The sequence below is a fragment of the Epinephelus fuscoguttatus genome, linkage group LG8 (genome assembly GCF_011397635.1).
Source record: "Epinephelus fuscoguttatus linkage group LG8, E.fuscoguttatus.final_Chr_v1".
NCBI lineage: Eukaryota > Metazoa > Chordata > Actinopteri > Perciformes > Serranidae > Epinephelus > Epinephelus fuscoguttatus.
In genome coordinates this window covers 35,108,779-35,124,931 of record NC_064759.1, presented here as the reverse complement: position 1 = coordinate 35,124,931, position 16,153 = coordinate 35,108,779, and the positions used below count along the sequence as shown (strand labels likewise).

The window sequence follows — 16,153 nt, the reverse complement described above, 5'->3', positions numbered from 1 at the left end:
TAGTGCTGACTCTGGATTCTGAATGATTCAGATCATGATTTCTTAATGTTTTGTTTTTTTCACAACAAAAGCTTAGTTTAGAAGTTTATTATTAATATACATCAGCAAATAAGAGTGTTGGTTCAAAACTGAGGGGCAACATGGAAAGATTTTGGTAGCATGTCCAGTACAATGGCTAAAAGTAAACTTTAAATGGTCACTTCTGTTGATATACAACACTTTCTAATTTTTCTAAAGGCATGAATATGCTTTAAAGGAAAGATTTGTCCGATTTTCAGACATTGACAATTTTTGGAACTTACTAAAACATACAGAAATCACAGACACTTTACAGAGCGATTGCTCGGGTGTGTAGTAGAAACAAAGAAGGGATTTAAACTTCACTCTCAGAGAAGCTGGATCATGGAAAGACTGTCCTAATGTGTGCAATATTGACATCCATAAAGACATCCAAAAGAGACAGACTTCTTAAAAAGCGAACATGGATACAGTTAGGATGAGGCTATGACAGCAGGCTTTTCCACAGGCCTTTGAGTGTGGCCAATCCAAACAGAACACTTCCCCCTCTCAAAGCTGTTGGATGACAAGTTATTCGAAGCATACTGAAAGTTATATGCCACCTGTGGTAGTTTTAATAATCAACTACAGCACAACTCTTGCACATCATTCATAGAAAAACTGTATCATGTGAAACCACACTGAAAACATGCTGCAAGAAGGTACCAAATCATGCAACATTTTTTAAATATTGGATTAATTTATTCTGTTCTTAACTTCCAAAATTGTCGTGGATCTTGTGATAAAAAATACACACTTGCTCAAGGAAAAATGTGTCATTAGTCACTCAAATACAGGAAAAATAGTACTATGTGTAAGGTATTCCTGCAACAACGGCACAGTGAAAAGTACAGCTGAGCTTTGCCTTCTTGGCAGAAATAATTGTCAACAAGATTTAATGTTTGTATGTATTAACAGTCTGTGTCCTTGTACTTCAAACGATGCAGAACTGGTCACTTGTCCTTCCCACACTGACAAACTAAAACTTTTTTTTTTCCCAGTTCTTAAGTGAGAGTAGTCTGAGCATGTCCCATGTAGGTGTGATCTTGGGCTCCACCTCATCTCTTGATGGAGCCACTTGGTCTCCTGTTCTCTCCTTCTGCTCTGCCTATTTGACCACAGTCACAACATGCTTCTCCTTCTCAGTCACCACAGGAACAGTTCCAGGCTTGCTGTGCTTGCGGACATTCCTCTCCCTGAAAAACAAAAGAGGAAGAGCTGTGAATAACCCAATCTGCTGGTGAGAATATTCAGGAGAGGATGGAGAGAGAGATGAGCAAACAGAGAGCAGGAGGACTGTTGACCTAACACCTACGTCACAGATTACACTAATGTACCTTGAAAATAATGCATAAAGCATGGATAGTAAATCATTCACAGTCCAAACACATGGCTGACGTGTCACAATACCGCCAGTAATTAGGAAAAAAAGAGACGCAGACTGAGCTATGAATCACAGCACGACGGGGCAAACTGGGACAATCAATCCACCATACAAGCTGTAAATGAGTATGTAAGGGCTACTGAGACCATGTCATAGGGGGCAGTCCCATCAGAGAGATTTTCCATTAGGCTGGTGTGACTGCATAGGGTCAGACAGACCCTGGCAACAGCCCAAGTCACCATCACCTCCACATGTGCAGTAAGGGTGTGTCATATCATTCCCATAGATAAATAAGCAACTCCTTTTCCAAAAGAAAAGGCAATGAATAAAGAACACATACTTCCTACGGCGAGCCTCTTTCATAATCCTCAGCTCCTTGGTCTGGTGGTAGATGTTCTTGGGTAGGTGTCGATGACGAGAGATACGTCTGATCTGCGGGTGGTGCTGGAACTTCTCCTTCAGCTTCTGATTGTAGTTAGCAGCCTCCCTCTCTCTGGGGGCCATCTGCACGACACAAGGGAGGAGGAGTTGGTCAGATAAAGGCGAATTAAAAATGAAAAGAGAGAAGGGGAAAGACGAGAGAAGATAGATCTTTTGCGCAGCAGACATTTTGACATGTTATGGTAGGAAAAGCACAGGTGTATTTAAAAACAATAATGACAGCTGAATTCCATTTAAAGGAGGTCCTGGTGTGATGCGTGCTGGCTCACTGGAATAACTTCAGACACATTTGAAGGGAGCTGAGTCTTGGTTGAGCTGTCAGTCTTCCTCTATGATCCCATTCAAATTTTATTCCTTAATAATTTTAATATTTCATGTATATCACAATTTTAAATGCTAAATTGTAGAGACTTAGGCATATCTTCTGTACCAATGCACTTTATACACCAGCTTATGCACAGCAAATGCCACCACCAGCATGTGGTTGTTACGTGTTCTGTCCAACAGAGGGCATTTCAACATTACCAATGAACATTTGGAATAGAGTCCGCCAGGAATGAATCCTAAAACCCTAAAACTTAAAAGCTTCTACATATTTTGGCGGTTACTAAGAAGTGGCTGAATGAGACTACAGACATTGTCACACCACGCTGCGCCAAACACAGCTTTACAGTCTGGTGACATGAGGTCATGCGACTGAGGTGTAATTTGTTTATAGCCTAACATAAATTTATTTACATATGGCGATTATATTTAGGCTTCAATAATCATGAAAGTGGTGTTCATTTGTAAAAGTTATTTTTCTGAACAAAACATTGAAGTATAGTAAATGTTTGTTTGTTTGCCACAGAGCTTATTTTCCGCAATAATCCAAAATCCAACAGAAAAATCTCATAGGTTTTTTGACAAGGAAACCAGAGCAACGCTAACTTCCGTGTCAGCCTACAGGAAAAGCACTCCACTACCAACAGGTGATAGCTTTGTGGCTAGGTAGTAATTACACTTACAGGCCAAGATTTGCTTACTTTAGCCAACACATTAATAAATAGAAAAAAACCATTCAAATAGTAATTTTAGCATTCAAGTAGTATTAATTTCTTCCACTATTTGATCAGTATTCAACTCCAGAAATGTGTTCTAACAGCCTTAATTCTCAGTGACAATTTCTATTAAGTCCTCTAAACTATACAATCTTTATCACTGACCTTGGAAGCAGCAGTTGACAAAATAATGTTACATCTATTTGGTGGGTATTCTGAAGCTTTTGTTCATATCACATGATCCCCATCAGCACATTAAGTTTGGAATCTCAGAACTTTAAATACTACTCATCCATGCTGGCTTACAAGCCAAGATTCAAAGTTGTCTTTACCAATTCCATGACAACTGGGCAAACTCTATCTTCCGATGAAAACCACGTGATGTGATAAATAGCTCCAAACAGACCATGTGGTGACATTATTTTGTCAACTACTGGGTTTAGTTTAGGGAACTGTCAAGGTTATCACTAAAAGAAAACAACATGGCTGCTGGTAGGGAAATGGGATGCTGAGGCGATGGTGCAATTACAGTTTTTGAGGAGGTGCACATGGCTATGGCAAAGTGACTGTGAGGCCATGAAATAGTAGTTCAGTTTTTGTATGGATTAAACAAACAAGTTAAATATTTACAGATTATTTTTTGGGTATTTTTGCCTTTATTGATAGGACAGCCACATAGTGGGAAAAGGTGGGAGATAGAGGGGGTGACACACAGCAAAGGGTCACTGATCACAATCAATCCCAGGCCGCTGCAAAGACTCAGCTTATGTGGGGCGCACACTCTACCGGGTGAGCTAGAGGTCGCCCCAACAAATTACAAGTTACTGTAAGTTACTTAAGATGGGCAGACACTGTGCATTTTTCTATAGATCTTAAACATCATGTTAACTCTCACTATGTTTTAATAACTCACACTGTAAGGATCAATTGACTGGTGCTAACACTGAATTTAACCCTGGAGACCCCAGTTGGGTTTGTCCAGTGACAGTTCCAGTAAAGTTAAATGAAACAAGCCAAACCCATCCTCAACAACAAACAAAAAGAGAGAAAGGCAGCGTTACTTTGTGCAACTGTACTATAAATGGAAAGTTAAGAAGAAAAATATTTATGTATAGAGCCGCAGATGGCTGGAAGATGCTGGCAATCTGGTCTGTCTGTTCTGTGGGGAAGTTCAATATTATATCAGAGCAGTCTCAGCCAAGACATGTTTTAGCCAGAACATGTAAAAATACAACCCCAATAATATTAAAACAATCTAACTACAGTTTAAAATGGATCATTTGACAGCAATCATGAGGGAAGCTGAAAAATGGAACTGCTCAAAGTGCGTGACCTACTTGGTCCCTGGAACTGCACATCAAATGAAAACTGATCGAAGAAAAATTTGGCTGGACTGTAAATTTATTCTGGAGAGACTAATTTGGGGTTAAAAATTAGGTTTATGCCAAACAGTGTCTGCCCACATCTTGAAAAGTGCTAGTAGGCAGATTGTTATTTTAAAATAGAGCCAGGCTTCTTGCATTCCCACTTTTTGTGCTAAGCTAAGCTAACCGACTGCTGGCAATAGCCTCATATTGAACGGACGAACATGAGAGTCACCTGACTCTTGGCAAGAAAGCAAATAAGCTTATTTCCCCAAAACATTTCTGAGAGACACCAGTCAGAATTTATTTGACTACAGGATGCCCTTTAAGCAACACAGGTCTTGTTTTATTTAGTGAGGACTGTGTCTTTCTGCTGGAGATGAGTGCCGGCAACAGAGGATGACCCGTGCTAACTCTGCATTTCTGAAACTCCCTCTGGAGATGAGTCAGAGACCTTGTTACAGGCATTTAACTTGTAATGTTGTATTTATACCTATTGAGAGAATGTGAATTATGTCACTTATAGCATCTTGGGTTCCCATGGTGAGAGAAGTGACATCTGAGGTGTTTTGCTAAATGCCTTGATTCCAGTAATGATGAGAATTTCCAGTAGACGGTAATGAGTTTGATGCTGACCACAGGATGTCGTTTCCATTCAGCTCAGGTGGTATTTTGTTAATTACTGACAGTTGCGGTATGCTATCTTACATCATAAAGCGTTGGCCAGTACAATAAGCAGTAACTTCAGCTTGACAACCTGCTCATTCAAAACGGAATCAATGTCTGTTAAAAAGTGAAGACACCAGCTCAACAACATCCCTCCCTCTCCGTCTGTCTCATAAAAACCACCGGCTACTCGGACTCATCTTGGCTCAGGCTGCCCTCCTCCAAGGCTTTTATTTTAATTAAAAGCAATGATTTGTCTCAGATTCAATTTGTTGGAGAAGAGCTGTTAGATGCTGATCCTGTTGGACTAAACTAATTCCGCCTGGATACACACATGGTTAGCTTGCTAAACACGATTTGTATGAAATCAACAACATGACTGTGAGACAGCAGAGGATGATGCTTCCCTTGGATTTTGTTTGGCTAGTGGGGCTCGCATGATCTTTACTTTTTTAGCAAAGACAGTTAAATAAACATGGGACTCAGTGGGTGTGAAAATACAACAGAGGCATTACTGCTGTGAGTGGAGACAGCTATTAGAAAGGAGCAACATGGAAACTCTGCAAAAATCACAGAAATTTTATTGCTGAGACTGATCAGCTGAAACCACGTTGTCATATTTTCTATCCAAAAGTTGACCAGGCTATAGCAAGGTGCAAAAAGTATCTGTAATTCGACTGAAGCTCTGTTAGACGTGGTAAAAAAACAACAAAAAAAAAACAAGATGTACACAGGCTACTGCAGAGACGCCAAGAACTCCTACCCATGCTAGAAAATCCCAAAAACAATAATCAAGATGTTCTAAAAGCAGTTCGGGTGCGGATGAAAATTAAAATAGCTTGTAGACACAGCCGTCCAAAGAAAGCAGACGCAGACTTGACAGACGACAGGCACTGCTGTGAACTAAAAATGCAGCAACAAACAGAATGGCACAGATTGAGAAGAGGTGTCACTGCCACTTTTACTGTAAACGTACATTAGATCAAAATCATTCTGCTGTTCTTTTACCAGTGGCAGAGATATTAGGTATTCTATCAGCAATGATAACACTATTTCAACAGAGTAATTGCTGAGATCTGGGAACACAGGTTAGAAAGAATCCAGCTGTTTTGCCTTATTACCTTAACCACTTTTTTTTTGGAGCTAAAACAAAATGTAAGCACACTCACAATGTTTTAATCATCAGTTTTGATAAAGAAAACTGTAAAACTACAGCAACTAAAGTAAATCAAAGCTGAGTTTGCAGTTTGTGATTATTTTCTCATTTAAATAAGTTTAGTTAACATGCAGGTTTGTTTAAAACATTTAAAGGGTAACGCCACTGATTGTGCCCATCAGTGAGGCAACGTTGGTTGGTTCTGAGGTCTACAAGTTTGAAAATGTAAACATCTGAAGGGTAGGAGTTACAGAAGAACAACATATCTGAGTCTCAAACCAAACTGTCAGTGGTTGCATTGTTGGATTAATGTAGGCACCATGTTTAGACAAGGACGGAGAATATCTGGATGAGAAAAGGCAACATCTCTGGTTGTACTACGTTTACTTTGACCCTTTGCTTTAACTGTCTTACGTGTGTGACTAACAGAGTAACAAGAGAAATGATAAATGAGCAAAGTAGTCTTTTAAAAGGTAACTTGGCTATTTATTTAGCATGAACCCTCTTTTTCTATGTTTATGTGCCTTTGTCTAATGGGAACAGCAAATTTTGAAATTGGTCTTGTATTGATCTAGAGGGCTGCAGCCACCAGCTGCGAAACAAGCCACAATATAACCACTGGTGGCATTTGTGCACCTTCAGTTTACATCCACTAAAAGTGCTCGTTTTGCCACTGACAGGCTCAGATTGTTATTAAAAAGTTCTGTCAACATTATGTAAAGGAACCCTACAGTGATGGACCTTTTAGTTAAAGATCCTTTTTGTTTGAACAGAAACAACCCCAAAATCACTATCGCCAAAGCCATCAGACTCCATTTAAATAAGCAGCAATTTTATCACTGTAAAATAGACCATTCAAAGTCAACAGAAACAAAATAAAACTAGCCAACTATGTTTTGGTTTGTCTTTCCACTGTTCCAATAATCACCAAATCTGGTTTGGTAAAAATAAACTCTTAATTCACCCAGTTAGATATAAAATGTGCTGGCTCTATACATGCTAAAATCACTGTTCAGTTAAATAGAATCTGTTGCATAATGTTGTCAGACACTTCTAATAACAATCAGTGCCTGTTAGTGGCAAAAACACACACTTTTAGTGGATGTAAATTGAGGGTGCATATTGCCCTGAGTGGTTACATTGCAGGCTGTATTGTGGCTGCCAGCTGCAGCCCACTCACTCCATACTGAACCAATTTTAAAATCTGGTGTGCATATTAGCCACTTGGACACAAGAAGATGGAAAATTTGGGTCCAGGTTAAGAAATACCTAAGTTACCCTTTATGATAGCCTGACTGCTTGTGTTTCTTGTGCTCCATCCACAGGAGATGTTTCAGCCACATTCCACTCTCCCAGCTCACAGATGTCCAAGCAACAGATACACTTCTTTTTTTTAAATCAATACAGCTGTCTACACCGGCTGTGTAATGGCTCGAGTTTCACTCACACGTAAGTGTCTTTTTAGGCTTCCAGTCTATTTTCCCCTGTTTTACATGTGTAACTACATTGACTGAGTATTGGGTTCTGACACGGGTGACCACACAGCAGTACTGTGGCTGAACACTGATGGAGGACTAAAGCACGTGTTTCTTCACTGCTTTCACACCGTGGTTTGTGTAGACAGGTTGTTACCCTTTCTGATCTTTTTTAAGCGATGTCACCGTGTTCTCTGATGCCCGCAATCGATTTTGTAACTGCAATGCTATCATAACTAATAGAAATGATGGACAAACCTAAAATATGACCACATTCATAATAATCCACAATTATCCCTTAATTATGCCACATCTCTTTCATTAGACTGTAAATACCTTAATATAGTTCAAGAGTGGCGCCTCTTTATCTGATCAATGGAGCAGACAAGTCAAACAGTAACACATCTCATCAATGACAATCAATCCAAACGTTTCAAAATGATTCAGTTGGATTTCCAACCATAGATCGATGAAAAGTGATGAGTAAGGGTTTCCAGAGCAGAGGAAATACATTTTACCTGATTGAAAAGAAATAGGGACTGATTGATTCAACATGTTTTAGGTCTTGGCCTAAAATACAAAGGGTCTAATTTACACTGGAGTCAAAGGTCACTGAGTGCAAAGTTGTGAGTCAAAAAAACACGTGATGTGCAGCAGCTGGTAGAGAAGTCCTGATCTCGACAGACAAATCCTTGATTCAGCATTTCTTGATAATTAAAGACCCCTTCAGTACAACTTGATTGTTAATGCTTCATTATGTTCAGAGTGGCCCGCTTTAAGTGATTGGCTGATTTAAACTGCTGATAGGAGCAGCCCTTGTCTGATCTCTTTAAGTGCAAAGCTTGCGAATAAATCTTCTCCTACACAGTGACAGTAAAACAAGTGCCAAAAGCGGGCCAATTTTCCACTCTGAAGCTGCATTAAGAGAATAAGCAAGAGTGAATCCGATTAGGAATGAAAGATGGCTGTTGGAGATGGCACATGAGATGGCATTGATCTTTATTATTCAGCCATAACTGGGATTTGGGGCACTGGAACACTTCCCAGCATTTTATAGGAGCTTTATTTGACAGTTGAACATAACATAACATTAAGGCTGTAATTTCTGCAAACAAAGCTTGTATTATCTGAATACATGTGGTACTCACTTAACAAGATATTATGAGCCTGCAGAGAGTTGTCTGGAAAAAGAAAGTCTTTTAGTTGAAGCTGTTGTTGGTGATTTGTCCAACAACTGCACAAGCTTTTGAGTTTTTTGGACTTCCACCTGCCACAAGAGCCACTGTGCCAATTGGTACATTGTACTTATTGAGAGTGATTCTACCCTAAGTCAGCATCCATCAGGGCTTTTGGCAACAGTAGTGCCGTTGCTGCTGGCATAGTCACCCACTCTTGCCCTGCCGAGGTGGGCTCGGGGCCATGGCTGTGTCGAAGAATGCAGCTAACTCATAAAACAAGATCAGGTAATACACTGGAGGCAGATACAGTATGCAGTGCGTCTGACAGCTGAGGAAAATACCGCTGTTGATTGGTACACAGACCCCAGCTTACTGCTCACCAAGAAACAGCCAATAAGCTGCAAATTGCCTTAAATATAAAGAACGATTGACGCTGAAAATATAAGCGAAAGCAGGAATGATACAGAGAAGACAAGGCAGGACTCACCACCCCAAGCTTCTCAGCTGCGTTGGCCTTCCAGAGTCGGATGTTCATTTCATCAGAACCACTCAGGATGTATTTGTTGTCTAATGACCACTTTATGCAGATGACATGCTGCATGCGTTTGGTGTGGTAGACTTCCCTGAATTTAAAGAGGAAAAAAAAAAAGATAAATAAATAAGGCAATACATCTGTTTTCTAATACAAGATAGAAAACAGACACATCCATCCACTTTGTGCTTGTATAACACTTATTCTGTATAAACCAAAATCTGCATATGAATCCAGAATCTGTATGCAACAGGGCAAGATTTTGGTAATGCAAGCGTTCCGGTTTCCTGCTTGTAGTCCATGTGGAGTCTAACAAGTATTGACCAGTCAAGCTTGATTAGCTGTTATTAATGTGTCAATGTCTTTTCAAAATACACTTCCGTTTTCAGAGGAAATGTACAGTTTCTGCCTGTTACATGCATATTGTCTTTTTTTTTTTTAAATGAACTTGCAATGTAGAAAAAACACTTAATTTATAGGTTTATTCCCTGAGGTTTAGGCAACAAAAGCACATGATTAGGGTTAGAAACAAACATCATGGTTTGTCTTTAAATTTACACTGGAAGCAAACAGTGGACTCCCGGGTGAAAGTCTGGAGTTTGTCTGACCCATTCACCTCCCCTCCCTCCTGCCCTATGGACTTTTGGATGTTTACACTCACGGTCAATTTATGCCAACAGTGTTACATACTTTGTGTCTTTTCAAAATAACATACCCCTGAGAAGGATGCCTCAGTGCGTTCGTCTCTGACACCGATGTCTACTGACAAAGCGCCAGTATTTTTTTTTTTTTTTTTTTTTTTATGAATGAATGCTTTATTTCGGTTTAAAAACAAAAATAAAATCATGTTTTTACAAAGGAATTTATCAGATAGCAACCGAAAAAGGAGTAGGCTGAAGCCCCAAGGCTTATTTTTGCCTATCCTATACCATCAGAGGATTAACTGAATAATTCACAATAAAACATCAGTACTAATACATCATTACAAAACACATGCTAACTTAAACAGAAAAATTGAATTCAAATCATCAAAATGACTTCAAATCATCAAATTTCATTGTAACTTTTGATAATATTAAATTTTAAAGTCTTCTTGAAGACTGACATAGAATTACACATTTTTGTTTCATCGTTCAGTCCATTCCATAATTTTACACCCAAAACTGACACACATCTGTACTTTAGATTAGTTCTGACTTTTTGAGTATTTGAAAAGTTGGGAGTGAAAATAGGCTGAAAGCACGGTGGAACTAAAAACAGTAACGATGGCTCAATTTCGTATAGGCTGAATCCAAATGTCCACCCTCTGGACTTGCGGACTGAGCCCTCACAGACTTCAGTTTCACGTAGTGTGACATATTTACTGTCATCACATTAAGTCTGCGAGGGCAGTGACTGCAAGAGGCTGATAATCAGCCCTCAAGATTGTTTTACTCATTGCTGTGAAAACAGTCACCTATCGCTGCTGTCATATTCATATATATATTTCACATAAATTGATGAATAGTGCTGAACTCATCTGTCCCTGCAGACAACATGATGTAAATCTTATATATAGCCTTTTTTTGTGACTGAACAAAAATGTATTAATACATCTCTATATAGCCTAATAGGCTACACATTTTCAAAAACAGAAATGTTTGTAAATGACAGGACTATAACTAAATAAATTGGGTGTTACTGACATTAGAAACCTTCCTTTGCTGTTTTTCGGCCAATTTTTTTGCCTATTACACTGCGCAGCCTGATAGGCCGCAATAATAAAATTAATTTTCATTCTCTTTACAGCCTATACTTTAACATATTTCTGTATCATGATGTGGTTGAATATTATCTCTGGCCTATACAGTTCAAGTAACATTTTAATAGGCCTGATTATCAATATGTATTTTACACATTCATATATTTTTTTCAGCAATTGAGAAACCACAACATCATGTATGTATGGCAATGAATTGTGGATTATTAATCAGTCACCCCAAGCGGACTCTCTGGAAGTCTGTGAAAGTCCACTTGAGGCACCTTGTGGACTGGTCAAATTGTGGATTTAGACAGCCCTCTGCACTCCCTGACTTCCCGGGAACGTGCCCGCAATGTCCGCAAGTCTGCAAGTGCGGTGAAGTCTGGACACTTGGATTCAGCCTAAGTGTCCTAGGGAGCCATTGCAGTGAGCCAGATGTGAAAAAGCAGGGCACTGGGACTGGCTAATGTCAATGGAATGCTTGATTTATTGAGATGATTATTAAAGTTATCAGTAACTTGCGTATTATACCAAATATAATGAGTCACAATGTGTGCTGTAATGAAGGTCTATACTGGCTGAAAAGTACCCTATTTCTGCTTTCAGTCAAGTTTAAACCGCATTCAAACACAAAATGATCTATTTATGTAGCATTCCAACTTGCCCATGTGTGATGCTACACAGTTTCATGTCTGGGCTTCATGTCCCTCTTAATGGTACACAACTATGGCTATTTGTTCTGGACCATTAGGTCATTAATTAGTGGCATTAGTTTTGCCAATGAACAACCAATATCAGCTCTGCTAGCCAGTAGAGTGCTCCAGGGATGACGTTTTTCAGTAAGTTCTGTAGTCTCATTTAGCTGCTTGTTAGCAACAGCCTTTTTGAAGACGCATGAAAGCCCCAAATTTCCAGCATCTAACCAAAAACCCATTTAAAAAAAACCCACTGACTTTGAGATGAGGGAATTATGAAACTAATTATGAAATAGTAATAGACTCACAGGTAATATACAATACAATGACACTGGTAATCATTTTAAACTGGTGGTTCGGGTCATACTAACCTGCTGTGGCCAGCGTCCTTGGGGAAGATGCGAATGGTTTTGTCAAAACTGGCAGATACAAACTCCTTCCCAGTTGGAGAATAGTCCACATCCAGCACTGCAGACACATGGTCCATGTGCACTGTGACTGGCCGGTCCAGGTACCTCATGTCATATGTGTAGAGGCTGATGAGACAAAGAAACAATGTTAGCCCCACTAGTAAACTTAGGTTTACGGGAAAGCACATCAGTAAAACAAGCATGGGACTGTGCATGAATTGCCTATCTGTTTTGAAAATCTATTAATGGTGCAAAGCTAGACTTCACATTTGTAGGTGAAAATGAGAATGAGGTTATTTTTTGTTTAATTGCCCTATCTATGAAGACATAAGAGAGTTTAGGAATTTTGTTTTGGTGACATGGCATCAACTTATAAAATTTGAGTTGTGTTTCAGAAAGGGAACCTTTTTGGTAACAAAATCTATTTGCCAAGCTGTGGGGAGGGCAGAATATTTTGTTTACGACCAAGCTGCTGAATAATCTGTTACTTTGTAATAAAATTAAATGTTTTTCCACTGGAAAAATAATTTTGGTAAGAGTAATCAATCAACAAATGTAGATGTAAGTAAGTGTGAACTCCTTAGCACATAAACAGGAGACCTCCTTTCGTGCAAACATCAATACTATAAGCATGTTAGTAACTCTATAACAATCTTAAACACCCTCAACTCACTTGTAGTCTTCATTTGAACATGTGAAGTGATAGGCTTCCATAGGGTTCCAGCATACTGTGTTGCTCCTCATTGTCATAATGACCTATAGAAAAAAAAGGAAACACAAATATTAATCATATCATGTCATTGTAAAGAAATGGGGAGACAGAAAGGTACATTGCTACCTTCAATACATTACCTTAAAGAATAGCAAAATTCAATACCATTTTCAATGCAATCAGGAAAAACTGACACTTTTTCAATAGAGATAAATACAACAAGGATATGACACGACAGCAACAACTTTTCTTTTCTTGGTTAGTGGCAGAGGATCGTAGAATAATTGTAGTAAACATTAACATTATGAAAAAGTGCAGCTGGTACCAGTATATCAACACTGCCAAAAATGAGTATTGAAAATTTTGCAAATATTGATAATCTGTATCAGTCAATATTTCTGACATCATTAGTACCACATGAATAGCAGACCCTACCTTTTTAAGTGGTGCTGATTCTCTCATGTCATACAGTACTATACTTCTGTCAGAGGCACAGCTTGCAAGAAGTTCAGTCTGTGGAAAGAAAATAAACCATTAACTTTAAAGATATCAGCAGAGTGGCAGATTGAAGTGAGTCTGTCAATAACAACATAATGTCAGTCTGGACATGGACAAATTGTTAAACATCTTCACTCTGTGTCAGAAGGAGGCATGTCTGAGTGTAGTGGATACATGGTGTCTTACTTCCACAGGGTTGAAGCGGACAGCGCTGAAGCTGTCTACGCCCCACGTGAAAGAGCGGATTGGACTGCTCCTCTGCTCGTCCCAGATGTCCACCTGCTGGCCACATGTTGCAAACACAGCCTCACTCTGGTGATGGTCTAGTCCTGTAAAAACGGTCTTAAAAAAAAACCAAAAAAAAAACCCATTTTTACTATAATCAAAACATATTTCACTGACCCTTTGATGTCACAATCACCTGAAAAGCAATTTTTTCCCATTATCATGATGTTACTACAACTGTCTTTAATAATAATACTACAGCAAATGCTAACTGATCTCACCTTGCCCAGAATAGTGTTGAGTGGCTCCTCTTCCTCTCCATAACCTGGTGCCTCCATTTTCCATTGCTTTATTGTTTTGTCATCACCGACCTGTTACAGTCATGAGCCGAGATATAAAACAGAATCTTCGTTAGAGGTCAGCTAATAATGAAAGACAAATAATTCAGTAAACTCTATTCAGATGTTGAAAGGCAGTCATCACCGTGAAGAAGGATGATCCACAATGGCGGACAACCATTCCACGGACAAAACCTTCATGTGCTTGGAGTGTGCGGACACATTCATGTTTGGTTAGATTCCACACTTTAACCTATGAATCAAACAAAACAATGTCAAAATGAGCTAAACACTTAGTAGTATTGTGTATACAGTGTCACTTGCTTTGGCAGATGGTTACCTCTCCGTCGCAGGAGCCAGAGAGCAGGGTGGAGAGGCTCTTGGTGTGCTTGGCCATGCAGTTTACCCCATCTCTATGTCCATCTAGAGAGGCCAGGAAAGGCTTGGCAAACACCCTCTCAAGCTTAGAGGCATTCAGAGCCCGGGTGTACTCTCTAGTCACCTCAAACGGATGGAGTGCTGGGTCATAGTTCCTAGGAACTGAAAAGGAGAGTGGTCGCTGCTTAATAAGCTTTAAGGACATTTTGCTCCCACAGATAGATACTTTTATTTGTCCCCATGGGCAAACTGGTTTGCAGCATAATCATAAAGGCAGTTTATCACACTATCACAAAGTCACTAATACACAAGAATATCATCTATACACATACGCAGACAAAACAGATGTACTCATTCGTATGCCCATACAAATACTCGAGGGAGACGGACAGACCAGATCAGCTGAACATTTTTAAGACCAGGACAGAGTGGCCAGAGTGCATGGGATAAAGTGCTAGAGCATTAACTGTTTAGATACTTAAAGGCTTGTGGAACTAATGGAATCCTGGCTCTGTTTTTAGTGAATAAAGGGGGGCAATAATGTCACCCATACAGCTATAGATTAAATAAGGAGGCAAGATGGTTGCTCTGGATATATGATGATATTCATTTCTTAAAAAGATGTAAGCAGGTCACAGCAGAGGCAGCATCGAAGAACAATAGAGCCACCTAGAGTAAAAATATATCCACACAGCATTCAATATGGCTTAAGAATACACAGTGGATTTTATGTTTAGCATTGTTTCAGTACTAGTCTCAGTTGAAAATACAGATGTATAGTACTCAATGGATTAAACTAACCTGTCATTACAGTGATATGTCATTATAGTAATTCATATACATGTCACATTTACTTCGCAGTCGTTTAATTTATCTCATATGACCTACTGGAGCTGCAAATATGCTACAATTTACATTCATTAACATTGATGCTAATGTTTTAGCTGTTAGCTGATACATGGAAATTGAAATCAAAGTTTATAGACGTCAGTCTCTCCAGAGACAGTGACTTTGTGTGTTTTAGTCACAATGCACGGACTTGTAAAATAAATAGTTGACTTATTTAACTAACCTGTGACTGATGTTTACTGAGGGAACTGACTAGCATTACTATCGTTAGCAGCAATATGGCTTCAACCTATCCGTGTTTAAAGTTTATCACTTACCACGCTGAATATCTAGTTTGGTCTCCCGGACATAATCGTCCGGGTTCCTCGAGAGGACTTTAACTTTCATTTGGCAGAGGAATTAAAATAGACAAACGCCTAAAAATGCCGTTAGGCTGAAGTTAAACAAGATAAATATTTGCAGGCACTGGCCATGTGTTGATGAAGAAGAAACTCGTTTGACCGCAGTGCATTGTGGGATGTCCAGTCCTCCCAGTTGCGTCACTGACAACGCTAAAGAAACAGCTGTCAAGGTGCACAATTTAGCAAAGCAAGACCGGAAGTACAACAATTTGTTCTTCAAACTATTATTAAATTAAAATTAATTTGAATTATAATAAAAAATAATAATTTTAATTTAATAATTGAAATAAAAATTAAATTAACATTAAATCAAACTTTCATTGTTATCTTTACAAAAATGTAAAATCAGGAGCATCACTTCATATTAAGATAAACTGTCTTTAAAGCACTCTTCAACCGTGTTCAACCAAATAAACACACACACACAACCTTAACACAGCTGCCACAATAAAATACATATGTTTAATAGTGTTTAATGTATATCAAGTGCAACAAATGGTCTTTTAGCATATTTTAGGTTTAATTATTTGCCACTTTTTTTTACAGCAGTTATATTTTTCTCTAATTTATATGAAAAAGAAGTGTAAAGATTCACTTTTTATGTGTTAAAATT

General features: G+C 38.9%; 1 protein-coding gene across 1 annotated transcript; it reads right to left on the bottom strand.

Annotated features, from left to right (window-relative positions):
• Window positions 1-100: 100 nt before the first annotated feature.
• Window positions 101-15,639, bottom strand: dcaf13 (ddb1 and cul4 associated factor 13). Its single transcript, XM_049584559.1, has 11 exons — window positions 15,457-15,639; window positions 14,253-14,452; window positions 14,058-14,165; window positions 13,856-13,945; window positions 13,536-13,691; window positions 13,287-13,364; window positions 12,813-12,895; window positions 12,101-12,265; window positions 9,249-9,384; window positions 1,782-1,945; window positions 101-1,253 (listed from the first exon to the last, which is right to left on the bottom strand). Exons 1-11 carry the CDS (start codon window positions 15,524-15,526, stop codon window positions 1,166-1,168), a joined length of 1,338 nt encoding a protein of 445 aa, XP_049440516.1. The 5' UTR covers window positions 15,527-15,639; the 3' UTR covers window positions 101-1,165.
• Window positions 15,640-16,153: the final 514 nt, after the last annotated feature.

What these genes read in the sequence shown, in the direction of transcription:
- dcaf13 (XM_049584559.1), bottom strand. Translation starts at nt 15,526, where the DNA reads ATGAAAGTTAAAGTCCTCTCGAGGAACCCGGACGATTATGTCCGGGAG. An exon ending in CAAACTAGATATTCAGCGTG is followed by an intron (nt 14,453 to 15,456) that starts GTAAGTGATAAA and finishes TCTCCTTTTCAG; the next exon opens with TTCCTAGGAACTATGACCCA. An exon ending in GTGGATCATCCTTCTTCACG is followed by an intron (nt 13,946 to 14,057) that starts GTGATGACTGCC and finishes TGACTGTAACAG; the next exon opens with GTCGGTGATGACAAAACAAT.